This window comes from Misgurnus anguillicaudatus, chromosome 14 (genome assembly GCF_027580225.2).
Source record: "Misgurnus anguillicaudatus chromosome 14, ASM2758022v2, whole genome shotgun sequence".
Taxonomy (NCBI): domain Eukaryota; kingdom Metazoa; phylum Chordata; class Actinopteri; order Cypriniformes; family Cobitidae; genus Misgurnus; species Misgurnus anguillicaudatus.
Window position 1 is genome coordinate 11,875,634 of NC_073350.2, and position 23,529 is coordinate 11,899,162.

Below are 23,529 nucleotides of genomic sequence, written 5' to 3' on the forward strand. Positions count from 1 at the left end.
CTTTCTTTGTTCGGTCCAGAGGAGATTGTGTTTTTTGGGGAAAACATTGCAGGATTTTTGTCATTTTTATGGACTTTAATGGACACCAACACTTAACACGTAGCAGTTTTTTTCAACGGAGTGTCAAAGGACTATAAACAATCCCAAACAAGGCATAAGGGTCTTAACTAGCAAAATGATTGTCATTTTTGACAAGAAAAATAGAAATGTGCACTTTTAAACTACAACTTCTCATATTCCTCCGGTCCTGAAAGTGTCAGTGTGACCTGACGCAATATGTCATGACGTCAAGAGGTCATGGATGATGTAAGCAAAACTACGCCACAGTGTTTACAAGTGTGTTGAAAGAGGAACGTACCGACGTTGTTGTATGTCAACTGATACTAATTAATATCTTTGTGTCAGTTTATTGTTTACAATGGTCCGCAAATGTGCATTTTATATATGTAACACGCAACCTCCTTACGTCACTACGCATTTATGTTAAGTCGCGCTGGACCGGACCTAGACGAAAAGTTGTGGTTTAAAAGTGCATATTTTTTATTTTTCTTGTCAAAAATGACAATCGTTTCGCTAGATAAGACCCTTATGCCTCGTTTTGGAGTCCTTTGAATATCCGTTGAAAATACTGTTACGTATTGAGTTAAGTGTTAAGTGTTGGTGTCCATTAAAGTCCATTAAAATGAGAAAAATCCTGCAATGTTTTCCTAAAAAAACATAATTTCTTCTGGACTGAACAAAGAAAGACATCAACATTTTGGATGACATGGTGGTGAGTAAATTATCTGGATTTTTCTTTTAAGAAAATTGACTAATGCTTTAATTCTATATTATACAAATATTTCAGTGTTTGTTAACAATTATGCATTTTTGTAGTTATGTCAAGATCTAGCATATTTTACTGCGTCCTTCAAATATTGTTGTGAACAATATCCAAAGTCAAAAGACTCTACGTAGTCAGGCATGAGATGAAAGCTTCTTCAGAGCTATAATAGAGCTGAGCGTCACAGAAGGGCTCTCCGTTATCCGAGTGGAGCTGCATCTCACATCATCTCCATGCGCAAAAGCGCGCACAACAATGGAGAGGAACAGGACATCAGACTAAATCCACAGACATGCACACGATTTACAGCACTTTCTAACGCGTATTGCATCAGAGTTTAAGTGCGGAAACCACAAGGAATTGCTTTTATTAGTTTGCACGTGTGAGGTAAAGTTGCACGTGATGGATAATCTACATGCTTTAATATTCGCGCTCTCCATAAGCGCATCATGGGGATGCCAGCTTCCACACGACTGGAGACCTCAGACCGAAGCGTGCCGCGCAGAGCTGGCGGAGATCATCGTCTTTGCCAAGGTGCTCGCCATCCATAAGGAGACGTACAGCCTGTATAACTATCTGCCGTGGCAGCACGACACGGATCTGCTGTTCTCGGCGGAGATCGAGCTGCTGTGTGATCAGGCGTGGGGCAGCATGCTGGAGGTGCCAGCCGGATCCAGGTTCAATGTCAGCGGATTGGGATATTTCCCCTGCTATTCCTACAGCGTCATGGAGAATAACTCCTACTACTTCTTTCTGAGGTAAGGTCATTGTAATGTAACGCAACTTAAACATTAGGGAATACACTGAGAGATGCACGTGTGTGGGAACTGTCAGACATCACATACATAATGTGAGGGGCTTGCTATGGGGTGGCATAATTAAGTCATGGTGGATTATCAAAAGTGTATGCTTTGTGATACTGAATGGAGCCTTTATTTTTAAGAGTCTACACATCAAAGAAAAATGCACGCCTTGTTAATGCACCGGAGACTTGTGCAAGACCTCCACAGTCTTTATTTTGACAACAGACAAAGGATTAACTTTGTGTACAATGACCATGAGTCTTGCAAAACATCTGACAGACGTAATTAGCTCCGGCTTGTGTTCCTAAGGAAAATGAAATCACATTGGAAGACGAACAAAGGATGAGGTTGCTAACAGACCCACTGCGTAGAGTATGACCAATGTGCTTTGATTATAGAGACAGGCCTAATACATGGTTCCCACAGTTTTCCGTCTTTACTTTCGTCCTCTATACACTCACAGTTTGGAAGTGATTCCCATTGCAATACTGTTTAGGCTTCAATCTCCTGACAACCAGACTGTTTTGCTTATGTTTCCTGTCTAAGCCTTTGGTCCAATCAGTTACGCTGAAGGATGTTTAACTCCCTCATGCAGTGCCGTACTGGATTTATCAAACTCAGCACTTTTCTGGCCAAATCCTTTACCCTGTCATGTACCACTTCACACACTGATTGCAAACCTGAGCTGTGACTAATAGTTTATCAGTGTTTACGTAAATACACACAGACAGTAAACCTGATAGCATATCAATGTAAATAATACTGTAATGTAGTTGTTGAAACTTAAGTGTCATCAAGTTACTGATAAAACAGTCTGCCAAATGCATGAATGTAAGTGTCAAGTTGATGTCAATAAGTAGGCCTATGCAACACAATTTTAAAGGGGACACGTAATAAAAATCGTACTTTTCATGTTTTAAATTGTGTTCCCAGTGCTTCTATCAACCTAGTAATATAAAAAAGATAAACCCCTTAGTTTTGGTAAATCATTCTCTGCAAGCATGTGAAAAAATAGGTCAATAAAATTTGGCTATTTGGGATGTCAGAAGGGGTTTATATCAACTACAGCACTGCCATTTAGTACAGAGATCAGCTCATTTGCATTTTAAAGGACACACCCAAAAACAGCACATTTTTTGCTCACCTATACAAAGTGTCAATTTTAACATTTTATAATAAATTATCTATATATTTTGAGCTAAAACTTCACATACATACTCTGGGGACACCAAAGATTTATTTTACATCTTTAACATCACGTCCTGCGAGCTGTACTGTAGCATCCTAAAGGGTTTAAATATTGTCAGAAGAAATGGTCAAACATTTTCCCAAGCTGTCACCGTGAGTTCCCCTTAAAAAGGTCCTAATAAACTTAGTATTTTTTTGTTTTCAGTAAAAATATCTATTTCTATCAAAAATGCATCTTGATTAGCAAAATGAACTAAGAAAATAAGTCTAATTTCTGGACAAAAAATATACAATTTGAGTTTGTGCTTAAAACAAGCAACAACAACAACAAAAATATGTCAATGAGGTAAGAAATTGTTTCTTGAATTTTACGTAAACTTATTTCTAGATTTTTTTTCTTAACCTATTTACAGATTTTTTGACCACAAATGCACTTAAGTTTGATTTTTTTTTTTTGTCTAAATATTAGACTTATACGAAGAATATTTGAATTTTTAAAAATATTTGTACTGAAAACAAGACAAAAATACCCAGTAAAAAAGTCATTTTTTACAGCGTATGCACCATTTAGGTACAGATATGGATGTATTTAGTATTACCATGTACCTCTGAGGTACTAATATGACCTCTTTACAGTACAGCAGGTGCCAAGGTGTACTTTTTGAAAGAGTACCTCCCCAGTGACAGCTATAGGGACCATTTTTTGACCATATTTTTCTGACAGTGTGACTGGAGGCATTACTGGTAGGTTAGAGAATATTTGACAGTAACAAACTCATTTACCATGATCCTAAATGTACATTACATAGTCATTTAAAACATAGCCGCATTAAATGCCTGCGCAGGATCCAAAAATAGAAGTATGTGATTAACAGTTGGCCGGATATTGCTAGGTTATGGGACATTGTTAGTGTGTTTCAGGTGGTTACTAGGGTATTGCAAGGTTAGGGTGTCATGGGTGTTGCTTAGAAATTGCTCATTGTACTGAATCAAAAAAGCTAAGCAAATATTGAATTCATATACATTAGTTTTCAAAAACTGACTTTTTCTGTTTTACTTGTACGCTCTCAGAAAACAAGGTACAACTCGTTACAAAAGTTGTACCTTTTTGTCACTGTGACGGTACCTTTTAAAAAGGTCCTATGTACCATTTAGGTACACATTTGATATACCAGTATGTAGCTCTAAGGTATCAGTGTGAGGTACCAATATGTGGCTTTAAGGTACAAAAGTGTACTTTTTTAAAAGTTAGCGCCCCAGTTACAACTGTTGTACCTTTTTTTTCTCAGAGTGTACCATTATAAGCACACATACATGCCTTGCAGTATTTAATTATTTACTAACCTTGGTAAGGTATGCAAACCACTCAGAATCCTTTATTCATGGCATACGTGTCAAGTATTAATATGTATCAATATATTAATATTGCTCACCACCATGTCGTCCGGGGTGTTGATGTCTTTCTTTGTTCGGTCGAAAAAGAGGTTGTGTTTTTTTGGGGGGAGCATTGCGGGATTTTTCTCATTTTGATGGACTTTGACACCAGCAATTGACACTTGGCTCAGCACGTAACAGTTTTTTTCAACGGAGCCTCAAAGGACCACAAACAATCCCAAACGAGGCACAAGTGTCCCATCCAGCAAAACGACTGTCATTTTTGACAAGAAAAACAAAAAACACGCTCCTCTAAACCACAACTTTTCGTCTAGGTCCGGTCCAGCGCGACCTAACGTAAATGCGTAGTGACGTAGGGAGGTCACGTGTTACATATATAAAACGCACATTTGCGGACCATTTTAAGCAATAAACTGACACAAAGACATTAATTAGTATCATTCCACATACAACAACGTAGAAACAGTCCTCTTTCAACACACTTGTAAACACTGGGGCGGAGTTTTGCGTTCGTCCTCTTTGACCTCTTGACGTCATGACGTATTGCGTGGGGTCACGCTGGCGCATCACGACCAGATCTAGACGAGAAGCTTTGCTTTATTTGTTATTTTTCTTGTCAAAAACGACAATCGTTTTGCTAGATAAGACACTTATGCCTCGTTTGGGATCGTTTATAGTCCTTTGAAACTCTGTTGAAAAAAACTGTTACGTGTTGAGTTAAGTGTTAAAGGGATACTTCACAGATTTAGCATTCAGCTTTGTATCTGTAGAAACCCGGCAGTATTACTGAATGACCATGTTTCCCTCCATCATTTCCCCCTGAAAGGAGAGATATCTGCATTTTGGTTCTGCAAAAAAGTCCTCCGATGATGCAAAAATCGTCATATTACATCATCGGAGGACTTTTTTGCAGAACCAAAATGCAGATATCTCTCCTCTCAGGGGGAAATGAGGGAGGGAAACATGGTCATTCAGTAATACTGCCGGGTTTCTACAGATACAAAGCTGAATGCTAAATCGGTGAAGTATCCCTTTAAGTGTTGGTGTCTATTAAAGTCCATTAAAATGAGAAAAATCCTGCAATGTTTTCCTCAAAAAACATAATTTCTTCTCGACTGAACAAAGAAAGACATCAACATTTTGGATGACATGGTGGTGAGTAAATTATCTGAATTTTTCTTTTAAGAAAATGGAATATTCCTTTAATATATGGTTATTTTTCCTTCTGAAACTAACTGCTTTGTAATTTAGGCTAGAAGCATAGGAAAAAAATTGTTTCAAGTGCTGTGAATAAAATGCCATAGTGAACAGGTTAGCACTAATTCTTAGCTTTAAACAGCTCTGGAATTTCTTCCACCAGCAATAATTGCCCAGTTCATACAGTGTCTAACTGCCCGGGGTGACCCGAGAGCAACAGGTTAGAGGTCCAATGGAGTGTGAAATGTTTTTGCATTATATCAAAGGTTTAGAAGTTCAAGTCTGCAGGTTTTGTCATCTGTTACCTGTAAGGGTTTTCATCAGAAAGTCAGATAGCCCCCCTTCTCTAAATGTGTGGCCTTTCATCTCACCTCTGCCTGTATCTATACAGTATGTGCATAGGATGTTGTGCTTGTGAAAACAAGTTTAGACCAGTCTCCCTCACCCCTTTGTTCTTTTGTTCAATCTCATCACTGATAATGTATTGAATACACTCATCTGCAGGCATTTCACACCACAGCAGCACAAGGTATGTCAATACTGATCCTGTTAGATAGTTACTGTCGCATAGCCAAACCTTTGGCTTAAAATTTGCTTTAAAGGGGCCATGGCATGAAAATCTGACTTTTTCATGTTTAAGTGCTATGATTGGGTCACACTCCCCAGTGCTTCTATCAACCTAGAAAATGTGAAAAAGATCAACCCAGTAACTTAGTTTTGGTAAACCATTCTCTAAAAAAGGTCGTTAAAATTTGGCTCTGCTTATGATGTCATAAGGAGCTCTTATTATAATATTATAGGGATGCACGATATATCGGCCGACATATTGTTATCGGCCGATAACTGCTTATTTTTAATATTATCGGTTATCGGTCTGATAGCAAAATTAGGCCAATAAATGAAAGCCGATAAATTATGGATTATTTTGGTTTGTGGAACCACTTCACTTGCTCATTGCTGGCCATGTGGAGTTTTGATTTAAAGAGTTATCGGTATCGGCCAAAATTTCCATATCGGTGCATCCCTATAATAATACCACCCCTTAATAGGCACTATCCAATCACAGCACTGCCATTTAGTGCAGAGAAAAGCACAATTGAGTTTTAATTGCAACAAACCACCATCATTGTGATCAGTGTTTGAATTTCATCAGCTCAATTGCATTTTAAAGGACACACCCAAAATGGCACATTTTTGCACACACCTACAAAGTGGCAATTTTAACATGCTATAATAATTATTTATATGGTTAAAACTTCACATATGTGCTCTGGGGACACCAAAGATTTATTTGACATCTTAAAAAAGTCTTGTGCCATGGCCCCTTTAAGTTGAACTTTATTTGGCCAGGACCTGCACACTTATACACAAGAGACCTTATGAATTACATTTAAAGGTGCCAAAGAATGCATTGATACAATAGGTTACATTATTCACTAATATCTACATAGAAGGTATGTGACTTTATGAAGTGCAAAATTGATCCAGAGACGGTTTTACATGTCCATTTACAACTCCAGAATGAAACGGTCTATTTTTACCTGATTTGAAAGGGTCATGAATAATAATCTTGAGCCTTGCTCTGATTGGCTGTTTCTTAGAGCAGTTCATTTCAGTAGCTCTGTGTCTTATGTTTGTGCCTGTATCAGACGAAGATACAAATTTTGAAGAATAATCAATTATTTGGAGATTGTTAATGGACGTTTTTTCGGGGTTTTTTTCAGTATTGAGCTGCAAAACGTAACTATAATGTCAACAGTAGAATTTCAGCCTAAACGCTAGCGTATAGCATTAAAGGTGTAGCGGAGGATTTTCTCGAATTTTAGAAAAGAACCGCCTTCTCCACTTTTTTAAAAAATGCAATTGCGCAACACTCCTGATTGACAACTAGGAGGACCAATAGTCTTGATGATCCACCCGGAAAAAGAAAATCCTCCGCAATACCTTTAACTCAGAAGTCACAACTTTGTTTTAGCATTATAACTACATTGTAATTAATTGAATGTTTAATTTAATGTTGGGGGCGTACATCTCCACTGTAATGTCACAGTTGGTGTTATGTTGAGATTGGCCTGCTTTCCAGCGCTCTTTTGCAGGCACAATTATTAATTATTATTCATCTATGCCTAGATAAATACAGTTTTACATTCTATGGCACCTTTAAAGCAACAAACCAGTTTGTTTTGTTTTGTTGTTGCGTGCCAACATTACATCAATATAAGTTGAGTCTCCACAAACAGCCAATGGCTTACTGAAATGCAAAAATACATTTTGTTTAAACTGGCCAAAGACTATAAGATGAATACTGTTGATGTTCTCAGTGTTTTTTTAAAGAGTCTGTGGTTTTAAAGAGAGTGTAAGTGTGGTTTTAATAAAAAATTATGACAAATCTGGCTTGGGAAATGTTGGCTGAATCTTTTTGTAGAATTTCATAGTAAGACCTTGGAGTTGTGCCTATGTATCTTGCAGTGAATGATTTCAACAGGACTGATGGGGGTGGTTTACCCTCCATCATGTTTTAGTTAGAGATACAGAAAGACATCATATATTCACACTGCAGGAAAGCAGTAAAACCTACACCAAATCCCACAGATCATCACTTGACACCCGCTTCATGTCACGAATGCTCAACAAATGCTTCCATTCTGTTATTTGGTAATTTTCATATTTAGTGTGAAATGCTTAAAACCAGAGCCAGGAAAGCCATTGATAAATTTGTTTTGTCATTCTGTTTCCAGACTAAACCATGTCTTTGCCTTAGCCCACAGACACAACTTTCCTTCATTGTCATTTTACATCCCAGTCTGAGCTTTAAACCAATCAGACAGCTGGTTCCAGTTTGGCAGGAGCATTCTCACCAGTCAAACCATCAAAAGTCAGAGAAACTGGAGACGCTCTTGCATGGAAACAGTAATTAATGCAATATGGTACATAGTAGAGCTACATTCAACAGCGACCAGGAGCTTTCCTTTATATTTTTTTGTTAATAGAGGGTGGCCAGTGAATAGCTGAAAAATTGAAGTGGCTAATTCCTAGAGATGCATACCAATGTGTAGGAAATCAAGTGTTGTGGTTGAGGAAACATACACTAATACAGAGAGACGTCATATAATAATGTCGAAAAACTCAAACTCTGTAGATTCAAACCGATGCTTGTATCTCTCAGAAATGTAGCAGATGTCCCATGAAGGCACAATAGTAACTGCTGTAATCTGCCCGTTATCCAAACATTTGTTTACTCCAAAATGTTTTTCTGGACGGACAGGCAATTCACTTACATTCAGCGATGGGCCAGTATGGTATATATTTACTAACTATTTAACCTTAACTCATGGAGGCCTCGTTTGAATGCTTAGTAGATTGGAACAATAAAATCTTTATAAAGAAATATAAAAAATTCAAATCACTTGCATTTTCTTGACCTAAATTTCGCAAAGGAAAAAACAATACAAAACTATTAGTAAATTAAAATAAGGTAATCATGCACTCTAATTATTTTTGACCCATAATGGGTAAATATTGGACAGAACACGTGCTGGGTTAAAAATTGACCCAATGCTGTGTGTATTTTAACCCAACTGCTGGGTTATTATACCCCATGGTTGCATAACAACGACCCAACATTGTGTCAGTTTTAACTATTTCACCGCCAGTGTTTTTTTAAAAAGTTGCCAGCCAGCGTTTTTCATGATTTTCACCAAAGTTTAATGCCTTCCAGAAAATGTTCTTCTTCAAATATATAAACATACAATATACCAAATGAAAGAACAGACCCTCTGCTTTCAAACAAACAAACAAACAAACAAAAAAAAACTTTCATCCTACCTTCAGTAGTTCTTTTGTAATCAGCTTTTGAATATGGGTAGGTTTCTGCAAAAACACCACATTTTGAGCAAAAAGCAGAGATAATTCCATTTTTGTGACAGACTTTTCATAGAGATCCCATTCAGAGCGATCTTTAAAACAGACACGGACATGCAGCAGCTTGCCATAGGGTTTTAAAAAGTTGCGGAAGGGCGCCACCTATTGGATAATAGCGGTATTGCGGAAAGACGGAAATACTCGTCATTGGCGGGGAAGCGTTTTCTCTTGATTGACGAGATATCTCGTCAATGGCGGGGAATGAGTTAACCAGCATGTGTTCTGTCCAGTATTTACCAATTGTGGGTCAAGGATGACACAAGCCATTTTTAGAGTGTGTCAGGTTTTTCACATATTGTACAGTAGTGGGCATTGACATGTCAAACCCAGATGCCAGTTTAAAGCCACAATATTGATGATTTTTGTAAAAAAAAAAATACTAGTGTGATTTATTTCATGCACTCTAAAAATGTCTGGGTTATTTTTAGGGGTGGGCCAATCCGATATTCAGCATCGATATTAGTCCGATATTGGTGAAAATGGCCAAATCGAATATTATCCGATCCGATACCAACACAGACCTTAATTGTCATGGCAACTTGTTGTAAAGCGCGACTTGCTGAGCAACATGCTGTAAAGCGCGACATAAGCAACATGCCGTAAAACACGGCGAGTAGAAATCGTAGCTTAAGCAAGCAATAGATGAACCTGTCCATCCTTATCATGTCCGCAGTTTGGAGTTATTTTACAGTCAAGGAAGAAAAAAACAAAGCCGAGTGCAATATGTATATACGTAAGCTCTTTACGTCTTATGGGACACTTTATATTTTAGTTTACATTCCAAGTCAGGAGTTGAAGAATTAAACATTCAGACTGTGAGTTAAATCCATTTTAAATGGTTAGTTCTATACATGTGTTTTACAGTTCAACCCCAAATGTTACACTGTGGAAAAACTACACTGTAGTAGTGTCTACCATATATGTTTTCTTAGTGCATCTACTGTGATATCAGAGGTAATGCTTAAAATCTCATTTGTGAGTGCCTTACTGTTCTGTACATTTTGTAAGGTAAAATTTAAATAAAAATGAAGCAGCAGTATTGCATGATGTGTTATTTGCAGCTTAATTGATTAAAAGGGCGATAGAGATGGTATTGGATCGGTATCGACAGATACTCAAGGTTTTGGTATCAACATCGATATCATGCATGAAAAAGTGGTATCGGCCCAGCAGTTGGGTTAAAACAACCCAGCATTGGGTCATTTTTAACCCAGCAGTGTGTTCTGTCCAATATTTACCCATTATGGGTCAAAAATAACACAGCCATTTTTAGAGTGTGCCGTTGTGTACTTACATTATCCCAAAGGTTCCCATGGATTTGTAAATCCAGATTAATTCTTATTAAGTGCGCTTCCAAAAAGCTTCAAACTTTAAAATGTTTGGGCAGTGCCGGTCTAAGTTCCTTGAGGACATGATGCATGGATCCATGTCGTTCTTCCACCATATTGGATTGAACAGAAAACCCCAAAAATAAGGATTCACAGGTCACAAATTTTTTCCGAACTTTATGAAACTGGACCTACATGATCCTTGGACAAAGCCTCACAAAGAAGGATTTTTGATTTTCATTTGCCTGTCACAGCCCAAGCGAAATCTGCAGCGTAGGCGAAAACAGGAACAGGAAGTCATTCATATCTCAGGAACGCTTTCGCGTATTGAAACCAAACTTTGTACATGAACTTGGGACTCCAATGTAAGGATGCACAAGATAAAAAAACTAAATATTGTCTTGTCCTTTCTCATGGTCATACAGGTATGTAGATCCTATGCATATAAACGGTTTTATTGGACGCACGTGCATTATCGTGGTTCACGTCTGTATGGAGCTTAACTTCCGGTCTCTGTTTGCTTAATGGTCTGGCTAGATGCTAAACTGAACTCTGGAATAAATACCTTGTTGAAAATAACAAATGTTTTGGTTTTCTAAAGAAGAGGAGAGATGGTGATCATGGATCACCGCTATGTGAAGGGAGCTTTGGCAGCCGATCTGTATTTAAGATTGTATACATTATACACATTTTACACAGTAATGTTTGATATGCTTGAACTAAGGTAATCTACTTTTTGTTTATTTTGCTTGATATCAGAAATAAAACACTCTAAAAAGGACTCAGCTGTTATTGATTATTTGCATGAGATTACCGGAAGTTACGTTTGTTCCACTACAGCTGTTTGTTGATGTTGTTACTGCTGAAACCATCTATATAGTAAAGGCTAAGTCTGATTGATTTGCTAAATACTGACATTTTAAGTTGGCTTTGTATTTAGAATAGATAGCAACGAAAATTGTGGAATCAATGTTGAAAACAAAAGATTCTGGAGCTCAGTTAAAATCCATCAGAAAACCCTAAACCTTTTGAATCTAAATGTTCAAATCAGGCTTCATACTGTATAGCACAGGCTTCATAAAAGTCCCTGAGCCTTTAATGCCCCTGTAGAGGGGTTGAAGTAGATCCAGATGGAGGGAGACTCTGCTGTCAAGACCCAAAGCAAATGTTTCCGCCAGACACAGGAGAAAAATCAGCTATAGAAACCAGGTGGAGTTTACAGCAAACATATTTCCTTCATTGTGAGCAACAGTGTTTTGATGCCAGACAGTTTATGGACGAACTTTACTATGATTTTATGTGTTTGCTCATATCAACACCGGGATAATAAAGCAAAGATTCTTGATTGATCACTTTGTTCATTAAGCTGGTCAAAAAACAGATAATATACAGATAGCACAGAGCCTCAATAAAATTTGGGCTTTCGACATGGAAATCATTTATAAATCGGTGTGTAAATACGTTTGGATGAAAATAAATTAATAAATATGGTTATTAAAAATACAAAACTACAATCCAGCCATTAAGTGCAAAAAACACGTGGCACAAGAGGTCAGCTGGGGTTATGCTATAGGATCCTAATAATACGCTGAATGAAGACATCTGTTAAAGAGATTAAAAACCTGTTGCTTTCACCTTTAAGATTCTTACTCATCTAATCCATCTCTTATTGGAAAAGCAAGTTAGGGTTTTACACAAGGTCAGTGTTTGTGTGGCTGTGGTTGGTTTTGTGTTAGTAAAATATTCTCCTGGTCTCATACACAAACTCATTAATTCTTTAAGCCATTTGTATAAGGTAAAAGTAATTTCCTTTTCCAGACCAAATGCTACATCATTTAATTTTTCCCAGCTATTTACAAATGACTCAGATGGAAATTACAGATTGTTCCCAATGGTCAATTTCTGAGTGTACACACTTCTGTAAACTATTAGGTTTGCATTCCCCTGTCATAGGAGATTACAAAGACAAATTGAAAGCAACATTTATTTGATGTTCCTGTAGGCTAATGTGGTGAGTGTCCAAAAGCCACCCAGCGAATAAAGGAGAACAAGTGTAGCTAAAACTCTAAACAGAGGGGCATTGTGCCAACGTAAGCATGGCTTTTGTATTGATATTTTTTAAACCGTGCTTGAAACTTTTATAACAGACTTTAGTAAGTCTTTACCACCGAGAGATGTGTACTGCACATCGTGTAGCCCAAGTGTTTTGATGTGTTAACATACTGAAACAGCAGAAGATCAGTGAGAGAACATGAATAGTCAGTCCCTTTCACACCTACAGTCTTTAACGGTAAATTACAGTTAACAGGTCATGTGTAAATCAGTGCCAATTTACCAGTAAGAGTAACATTACCAGTAATTTACTAGTAAACGCTATGTGTGAACGTGAACGAAAAATAAAGATTACAATTTCGAATGGACGAAGTCATACTGCGCTGACAGCTTCAGGCCAATCATAACGTTTGGATACAGATGACGCATTCTGTTCTGTTTACGGACGTTTCCACACGCACGCTGCTTAAAAGTCGAGCACAACTGATATTAGCGTCCACATTTCTTCACCCAAGTTGTTTAAAGCTCCACTGTGTAGGATCTACTCCCATCTAGCAGTAAAATTCTATATGACAACCAACTGAATATTACTTTCTAGCCCCCCCCCCCCATTCGGAAAGCGTTTTAACTAGTACGGTGGCCCTGTCATGCCAAGGTTAACATGGCTTCCAGTAGCTACAAAGCAAAAGCAATGAAAAAAATTAAAAATTTTCAATGTACTTTGCCTGTGATCCGTCAAAGCACACAGATAAACATGTAAAAAGTCTGATTGTCATGATATGTCCGCTTAAAATCACATACAAAAAGCAACCATATACGTAGCTAAGAAACTCCTTTTTCATCCACGCGAGGAAAAATATCCCAGGGGCTGTTACACTTGGTATTTAGATGTGTTTTCTTCGATCGGATCACAAGTGGACGAGAGAGACACATCACGTTTACACTTGGTATTTAAATCTGTCTCTTTTTGTCCATTTTCATCCGCTTCTCTCCAGATTACTGAGGAGATGGTCTGTGGACGAGTCCCTCTCCTGTCATTTAATCATGAGCGGGAATAATAACGGGTTTAAATGGACGCAAACTAATATTATGTCAGAGTCCAATGCTTATGTTTTAAGTAAACGTTACATGTCGGTGTATATATAAGAGCTTTCTCTGATATTGGTGAAATAAGATCGCTCAACTTTCACACGCTTGTAAAATGAAACGAAAGACGCACAGATCAGACGCTTTTATCAATGAAAGGCTAAAAATAACGCTGTACACCGTGTGTTTGTGCTAGAGGTCAGAAAAGATGAAAAACACATTTATCTCAGTACCTCAGATTACATAAATGGGCGGAGAGACGGCATGTGGCTGTTCGAACACATTAAACCACATGCGTGTTTACACTAACTGCATAACCATGCTATAGTTAGCCAAGGAACTATAAAACTTCAAGTTTACAACATAGACTGTATAGATGTAAACGAATATGCTGAATTACCTGTGGAGAAAATAGAAAGTAGCAACTTCAGTGTCCATTGAGCCCCATCTTGGAAAACTAACTCCAATATTGACTTTGGTCTTGATGTTTTTCCTGTCGCGTTGTAGTTTAAAATCCCCGTTTCGCTACATTCGCAAGTCATAAGCATATTACATCAATTTACAATTAACTAAGAATAATTGTCAGCTTTATAATTGTTAATATTCTGAAATAAGACTGTCTTGATAACGTATACCGCCTACACATGCAACCTCCGGAGGCTTCAGCTAGCGGCCAGCGTGAGTGTAGTCTAAAAGCGCAAAAGGCGGAGCTTGAATTTCAGGAATGTCCCTCGTCGACGAATGTATTTCAAAGATGGAGGCACAACATGGATTCAGCCAAAGAGCGATTCGATGGTATGTATTTTAAATAGCATATTCTACACTTACGAGAATACTTTAATTAGTGGGGTGGGGTCGCCGTGATTTCACCAAGTAAGATCAACGTTTTAAACAAAGATACCCCAACTTACCCTTAACTCAAACCCTAACCATTTACAAGAATTAACACAGTGGAGCTTTAATTTACCATCTGTTTGCTGGGTTGTTGACGTCCTTAGCACACTTGTTACTGTTGTTCCGTCACTGACGCAGGTTCCGCCTCTTTCCCAGTGCAGTTACGTTTGAAATCACCTAGGTCCTAATGCAATGTTGTTTGGTCACGAGCAATTTTGCGACTGTCAGCGTTTGCCACAGATGTGAAAACAACAAAATACGGACCGTGGATATGAAGTAATAACCCGCCATTGTTTACAGACTAAGCTCGCCGCGCAGCACAGGTAACTTCCGCTTTCTCACCGAGTTTACCAGTATTTTGGTGCTGATGTGTGAATTATGTGGTAAAAAGACGGAACATCACTGCCTGTGTGAACAGCTGATTTTTGTATACTGGTAAAGTAATTTTGGTAAATTCATGGTAAGCTACCGAAATTACTGTGTGAAAGAGGCTAATGACATGTGATGAATTCTTCTCTAATGGACAAACAAAAGATACAAAAGCAAAACAATCTACATTAATAATTCCTGAGACACTTTATTTATATATAATTGATAACATATGTAACCTCTTTATATATATTTTATATATTTTTACCCACAATATTTTACCCATAATTTGATTTAAATTTAATACTTATGTTAATACTTTAAGAAAAGTAGAAAGACAGGTTTAATGTAAAAACACACACTTATGTAGAACACATATATCCCAGCATTCATTTTCCCGTGTAAGAATGTATGGGTCATTGACATTAAGTGTCCCAAGTGTCTGTGAACTAATACAGCAGCAAGGTCACACAGAAAAAAACAATAAGTAAACTTTCTGGTGTTACATGATGGAAAGCATGAGTTTGCCACGTTTGATGCATATTATAATCCTAATCAACATTATAATTCATTATACATTAAAGCAGTTTTTTCATGATGCAATTGCATGTGGTACACAAATAATTATTAAGCAGAGAATTGTTTTGCATATGTTGTTTTTCTCCATAGGATGGATGAGAACTACAGCATCATTCCTCATGGTGTTAATTTCCAGGATCCCATTTTTTCTGACACACCAGAGAACCACCGCATGTTTGCCAGCTTGTTCCAGTTTTCCAACTGCACACCTGGCACACAGGTTCACACATATACCCCAGACTGGGAAATTCAAGAGGACAACCGGGTAAGAAACTATGAATGCAATAAATCAAGCTGCAGATCACACTTTTCACCTGTGTTTGGGGTTAAGGGTTCAAATGACAAAACTGTTTTATTCTTGTGTTTTATATCATGTTTTTGAAGTGTGCGTACGCAAAAATCCACGGCAGCATCCATATTTATAAAAACTGTCTTTGATGTTGAAAAGTGCTTATTAGCACCACGTCAGAGTCTGAGCAGACGTACACACTTTTGCTGGTTCAATTGCTGCAGTTTTTTGGAAACAAGCCATTCTTGCTGCTTGAAAAGGAGTTAAACATTGACAGGTGCTCTTTTATAAATCAATGCCATTAATTAGGCATCGTTTAAAGGCGGAAATCTGCAACTGTTGAGTTGCAATCTCATTTGCGATTTATAGATTTAAAGTGAGGCGTACGCGCGTTTTCTATGCTTACATTTGTTTTATAAATCACAGGTGCGAAGTTTTGACAAATGATCTTAAGATCAAATTTAGAACGTTTTCTATGCAGCATTTTAGAAATGTTGACATATTGAAACATGACAGCAAAACACAAAAAAATTACAATAGATTACAATAGGAATTGTTAGAGAACACAATGTTGTCTAGGCCAGTGGTTTTTAAACTGGGGACGCGAGATGGTACCAAGGGGGCCCCAGTTTTATGACATTTTATGAAATACATTAATTTATCATGAATTCTGTGTAATTAAACCTAAAAAAATAAAGCTACTAAGCAAAAGCACTACTTTTTTGTATAATTTAATGTTTTTTTTTATTAAAATGTTGAGTTTTAGAACAGTTTTTTGTCACAAATTTTCTTTGGGGGGCCCAAAGGAATGCACCATACACAAGGGGGGCCGCACGGTGACAAAGTTTGGGAACCACTGGTCTAGGCAACAATGCTCATTTCGGATACTGCAAATAGGTGAACTATGTTGCAGCATGAGTATTTGTGGCTGACAAAAGAATAAAACATCGGAACGGAAGATGAACAACGTGGTCTGCCACGTAAACTCTGCAAGACTAACTTCTCTTAAGATCCTAAAGCAGTAAATTTATGCTCACTTTTAAGTGCATTTAAAGTCTCAGTAGAATTGTGTATAAATGATCTCAGATATATTAACATTCCTCTCTGGACACATATGCATTCACGCTGTTTTTATAGTACTATTTCTGTTATATCAGATGGAAACGATGAGCTCTGCATAAGTTTGCCATGCTTCATGAGAATCTCTTCACGGTCATGTAGTTGTGTCAACATGGTCTGCATGTTGCTGAATTGCACATGGTCAGCTTTATTAAAATTAATAACTCCATTGACCCTTTCAGTGACCTGATTGATGGTTTCAATCAGGTCCTGAATTCGCAAAAGTTTCACGGTAATGATCAGAATGGGTTAAGTTTACATTATTACCGCATTTCTTCTTGTGTCAGTAATCGGAGCAAAGGCTTATGTAAATTATGTAAGGCCAGGTTATGTAAATGTCATTCCCTTTACCGATTTATTCATATTCCTTATTAGGTAAAGCGAAGAATTTCCAGAGCATGAAAAGGTTTTGGATATTTTAGCTTTTAAACTGTCATCAGACAAGAAGCTCTGGGTTTTTTTATGTAAAACTGGAGTCACGCGAAGAACTATGCAGTGAGGCAATAATAATTCACAGGCAATTGCTTTATTTCCCATAAGGTTGGGATTGAAAGTAACAGCCAATAGAAATCAAGTCTGTCCCTTTCAATTAATAAAGACGTACAGTAAGTTGTGTTTGGCAAATAGTAGGCCTACTTTGACTGTCTATTTTGTGCTTTGCATTTACATTCGTTCGGTTTCATGGTTACCTGTATTTCCATACTGATGCCATCTGACCTACAAAAAAGTTTAGGTGCTAAACATGAAGGTTAGCTCTACCCAGGAAGTCTACATTTACAGCAAGGGTTCAGCTGCGACTAATTTCCAGATGTTTCTTCAGGCACGATTTGAGAACACATGTGGGAGGCGAACATCTAATGCTTGACTTTCCAGGGGTTATGAAGTTACCGTCACATAACAAAAACATTAAATGCATTTCGGCTCTTTTGATTTCAGGCTGATAGTCATTGCCTGATTATAATGCATCCAAATCACACACATTTTCTGCTTACATCATACTCTATGACTGATCTCGTGGGAATTCGTTCGTATTTTACGAGTTGGCTCATTTCTATGAATTCGTACAAAGTGAATCATACAAAAACATACAATTATGAGAAAATAACAATAATAGAACCCCTCGCCTAACCCCAATGTCACAGGGGCAGAAGCATATCGTACAAAAATGTAAAAATGTGGTAAAACGAATTAAAACACGTTTATAAATTGCCCTGAGATTGTGTTGTATACTTCTTGATAAGCATGCATGATGTGGGTCAAGCGTTTTTGAAGTTCAGCAGGTAGAACTAATGCTGCGTTTACACCAACCGCGCTTGAGGCGTCAAAATTGCGTCTACCGCGCCTAGTTTCCGCTTGAACAGTTTGAATGCATTTGCGCGTCTAGAGCGAAGTAGACACGTAAAAAAAGCAAGCATTTGACGTGCATCAGAGGTAAAATCCGCTTCTTGTGGGAGGGGCAAGTGCTATGCGGTTGTCTGTTTGCAAGATGGCTGATGTTGATAGGGCATTTATCGAGAGAGTTACCGGTTTGTATTTAGTCACCTTACTATAGGGGGAAAATAAACGGGGTAGGTCGATAAACGTCACGTGACTCAAAAGTGAAATCTGTATTTACAACTTACCAGGTTACCCAATGTCCTCACTGACACTCTTCCAAGCGAGGTCCTTTTTATTCCTGTCTCTATAGAAATAAGAACTTGTGTCGTATAGCTCCGGGTGTCTGCTTATTGACAATATTAAGCGTTCCTTCATGTTGAAGGAGTGACTCCGGGCGGGGCTGCCGCCACAGCTGCAAGCAGGCTTCTGATTGGTTAACGCGGCGCGAAAATCCGCCAAAGTTCCAAATTTTCAACTCGGGCGTCTGCCGCAAATTCGCGTCAAATGCAAAATGCACAAAAACATTATTACCGCGCCTGACGCTCAATTCGCGCCATTGGAGGTCTCGCGAATGAGGCGGAAGTGCGTCTACCGCGCAGCGGCAAACGCCTCATCCGCGGCGCGAGACCTCCAGACGCGCGTCTTCACATTAACGCCTTTACCGCGGTTGGTGTAAACGCAGCATAAGGGTGTGTTTGACTTTATACAGTGCTGCGCAGACAGAAATGCGGATGACATACGCAAAATCAAAATACGCAAGAGCGACTCAAATGCATACAGAGGAGTTGACTCCCGAATCGCGGTATTTTGGTGTCATGCATTTCACTGCTACTGTTTTGTGTCAAATCTTTTGTGTTATATATGGGAATTTATGGGAAATTGTTGTTTTTCTATCGGACGCATTTTGAATTCGTTATTTTAAATTGCACAATTTAAAGGGGAATGGAAGTTTTCCACATTCGTCATTTTGCATTACGTAGCTCCGCCCACTGTGAAATCTGATTGGTCTTAAATCCTGCTCCTCATTGCTGCAAATTAAACATTTACATTTAAGTGACTTACAGTGCATTACTATCCATATAACGTATAAAGCAATACATTTCAGTATGTGTCATCAAACCCATGGCTTTTGCATTGTGAATGCAATGCAATACCAACTGGACTACAGTGAAACAAAATTACTTAAGTCTGAAAACAGTACACAGTGTTCCTTCATGAATATTTATACATAATCCCCCAAAAATGTTAAACTTCTGGATTACATTTGACATAATGAGAATCTGCTTGTTTATTTCTTGCACAGTCGCCCGGGGTTTGTCATATTTATATCAGATGTTAACTTGCTGTTGATTCCTTCCCTTCAGCTGTGGTGCTCCAACGTGCAGAAGGCCTTATTTGAAGAAGAAGAGAAAGTCAAAAATCTATCTCAGAAAGTGAAGACCCTGGAGAAGGCCAACAACCACCTGAAGGACAAGGTAAAGAATATGAAGCGTCTCTTGAGGCAGGCCAAACGAGAGACAAAAGAGTCGGTTCAAAGCTTCAAACAGCTTCACGAATCCGAGCCAGAGTCACGACATCCACAGCAGGACACCGATCAGGACCAGAAACCCACTCTTAAGAAGATCCTTCCTAAAAAACTCAAGAACTGAGATCTGATCCCTCCTCGAGGAACACCAGTTGTTTTTATGGTCTTTCGTGGATCTAGAATAACATTGATAGACCATGGGAATCTGTAAATGCATGGTATCTTTTACAGTAAGGGGTTCACATGTATAACGAATCTTATATACTGTGGATTGTCCTGCAGAGACTCCATACATTTTAGCTAAACAATTTTTCATATTGCACACTATATTATATCATCAAAAGAACAAAAATAATGTTTTGATAAGCATCCAAGTGTCATGGTCCCTAATGAAAATGTGAATATACTGATATGCATTACAGCTTTCAACTACAACCTCCATGTAAGGCCAATACAATCCCACGAAATTTGGTAATGTTTTATGAAAACAAACTCAAGCTTTATGTTTAGTAGCTGATGTCACTGTTGATCATGGAGAGTTATGAATACAGATGAGTGTTTTATGAATTTCTTTGACCAGGTGTTTATACAAGGAACTATCTTGGAACAGTCCAGTGATATTAGTTTCCAGTCTACAAAAACCTCGTCCAATTTCCCATTACTGCAAAAAAAAATTCAGCAAGAAACATCCATCTGTCAGTAGAAGAAAGACCAAAAAATTTGGTTTTAGGGTATTATGAAGAAGTGGTTTCATTTGACCATTTATGGCTAAAAATACAATCTAGAGAGTCGATCCATCAGGATTCCGCAAGTTTAGGATCAGCTTTTGTTTTCCATTTGATACTTATTCTCCATTTAACAATTCCAAGTTTTGTATGAGTGTTTTTATACTTGTGAATATGAGTTTTTAATTACGGATAAGGTGCTGAGCACCTAATATATACGTAACCTTTACTCAGTGAAGCTTATCTTGCCGTAAAAACATTAATCGTTTACAGAACTGTTTTTACTGACATGATTTAATATTTTAAGGGTGCTTATGCTAATGTTGTAAAATGGTACATATTACCATTTCATGTTTAACACATTTATGCCAATAAGTACTAAAATAAACTTCACATTTTGCTAAATATTTGTCCACAGAGTTTTTTACATATTCCTTTTATAGATACTTTAAAAAGCAATATTTGTACTTTCTAATAAAATGCCCTTTAGATATGAATATCCCATCTAATCTAATTTCTGCTTGTAAAGGGTGATGGCTTTATGAGGTCATTGCAAAAACTCATTTTCAAGCTTAGTATTTTGTTTTCCTTTAAAACAAAATATAAACTTCAAAACATCGATTATATTTGGAGGTAGATTTGGTTTGGAGGCAAAATGACATAAGATATTGTAATTTTTTCCACATTGTATCATAGGCAAGCAACCCAAGCATTGTTCAGCCAGCTCAGTTTAATATCTAAGACTAAAATGCCAATCTACTTCAATGGTGAAAGACAGATATCTCTAAAAATCATGTGCTGAAATCACAATTAAACAACATTTTCCTGACCAACAAAAAAAACCTGATAGCTACTGTTCCAAATCTTTGTTTCTTAAGATCAAAAACAACTTATTTCATGGTTGTTTTAGCTACTGCCCATGCACACAGGTTGACAAGCACGTTACATGGTTCTGGCTAGAGGGGATACAGCTATGGCCAAATCTGGCAAGAAATTGGGTTTAGGGCAAGGGTGTCCAATCCTGCTCCTGGAGGGCCGGTGTCTCTGCAGAGTTTTGTTCCAACCCTAATCACACCTGATCCAGCTAATCAAGGTCTTAGACAAACTAGAAACTTTCAGGCAGGTGTGTTGAGGGAAGTTTCAGCTAAACTCTGTAGGACACTGGCCCTCCAGGACCAAGTTTGGACACCCCTGGTTTAGGGTTAGGTTTTGGGGTAGGATATGGCTAGATAGAATACAGCTACGGCAAATCTCGCAAGATGTTGGGTTTAGGGTTAGGTTTTTGGGTAGGATTAGGATGAAAAACAGCAAATATGGCTAGATGGAATACAACCACGACCAAATCTGGCAATATGTTGGGTTTAGGGTTAGGTTTTTGGGTAGGATTAGGATGAAAAACAGTAAATATGGCTAGATGGAATACAACCACGACCAAATCTGGCAAGATGTTGGGTTTAGGGTTAGGTTTTTGGGTAGGATTAGGATGAAAAACAGTAAATATGGCTAGATGGAATACAACCACGACCAAATCTGGCAAGTTGTTGGGTTTAGGGTTAGGTTTTTGGGTAGGATTAGGATGAAAAACAGTAAATATGGCTAGATGGAATACAACCACGACCAAATCTGGCAAGATGTTGGGTTTAGGGTTAGGTTTTTGGGTAGGATTAGGATGAAAAACAGTAAATCTGGCTAGATGGAATACAACCACGACCAAATCTGGCAAGTTGTTGGGTTTAGGGTTAGGTTTTTGGGTAGGATTAGGATGAAAAACAGTAAATATGGCTAGATGGAATACAACCACGACCAAATCTGGCAAGATGTTGGGTTTAGGGTTAGGTTTTTGGGTAGGATTAGGATGATTAACAGCAAATATGGCTAGATAGGATACAGCTACGAACAAATCTGGCAAGATGTTGGGTTTAGGGTTAGGTTTTTGGGTAGGATTAGGATTAGGGTGGCCATTCGTGCCAGTTCCGCCGGACACGTCCCGAACATGTTTTCGGGTTTGTTCTTCGGAAGTCGCGTTGGTCGACCGCATACGTCATCAAGGTTTAATATTTCGGGTTTAATTTCAGAAAAGCAACTGTTACATTTCAAGGTAAGAATGAAACTACAATGATTGTATGTCTTAAAAGAAATAAATCTTAATTTTCTAATGTATTTTAACTGAAATGTGATGGCGTGTGCGGTCGAGCAGCGCGACTTCCGGAGAACAAACCCGAAAACATGTTCGGGATGTGTCCGGCGGAACTGGCACGAATGGCCACCCTAATTAGGATGAAAAACAACGGATATGGCTAAATAGAATACAGCTACGACCAAATCTGGCAAGATGTTGGGTTTAGGGTTAGAGTTTGGGGTAGGATTAGGATGAAAAACAGCAGATATAGCTATGTAGGATACAGCTACGCCAAATCTGGCAAGATGTTGGGTTTAGGGTTAGGTTTTGTGGTAGGATTAGGATGAAAAACAGCAGATATGGCTAAATAGGATACAGCTACTGCCAAATCTGGCAAGATGTTGGGGTTAGGTTTTGGGGTAGGATTAGGATAAAAACAACGAATAGGGCTAGATAGAATACAGCTACGCCAAATCTGGCAAGATGTTGGGTTTAGGGTTAGGTTTTGTGGTAGGATTAGGATGAAAAACAACGGATATGGCTAGATAGGATACAGCTACTGCCAAATCTGTCAAGATGTTGGGTTTAGGGTAAGGTTTTGGGGTAGGATTAGGATGAAAAACAGCGGATATGGCTAGATTGGAAACAGCTACTGCCAAATCTGGCAAGATGTTGGGTTTAGGGTAAGGTTTTGGTTTAGGATTAGGATGAAAAACAGCAGATATGGTTAGATAGGATAC

General features: G+C 38.1%; 1 protein-coding gene across 1 annotated transcript; it reads left to right on the forward strand.

The window, feature by feature from the left end:
* Nucleotides 1–967: 967 nt before the first annotated feature.
* Nucleotides 968–22,071, forward strand: ccdc3b (coiled-coil domain containing 3b). Its single transcript, XM_055184638.2, has 3 exons — nt 968–1,581; nt 15,726–15,900; nt 19,785–22,071. The coding sequence occupies exons 1-3, from the start codon at nt 1,226–1,228 to the stop codon at nt 20,067–20,069; spliced, it is 816 nt and encodes a 271-aa protein (XP_055040613.2). The 5' UTR covers nt 968–1,225; the 3' UTR covers nt 20,070–22,071.
* The last annotated feature ends 1,458 nt before the right edge of the window (nt 22,072–23,529 follow it).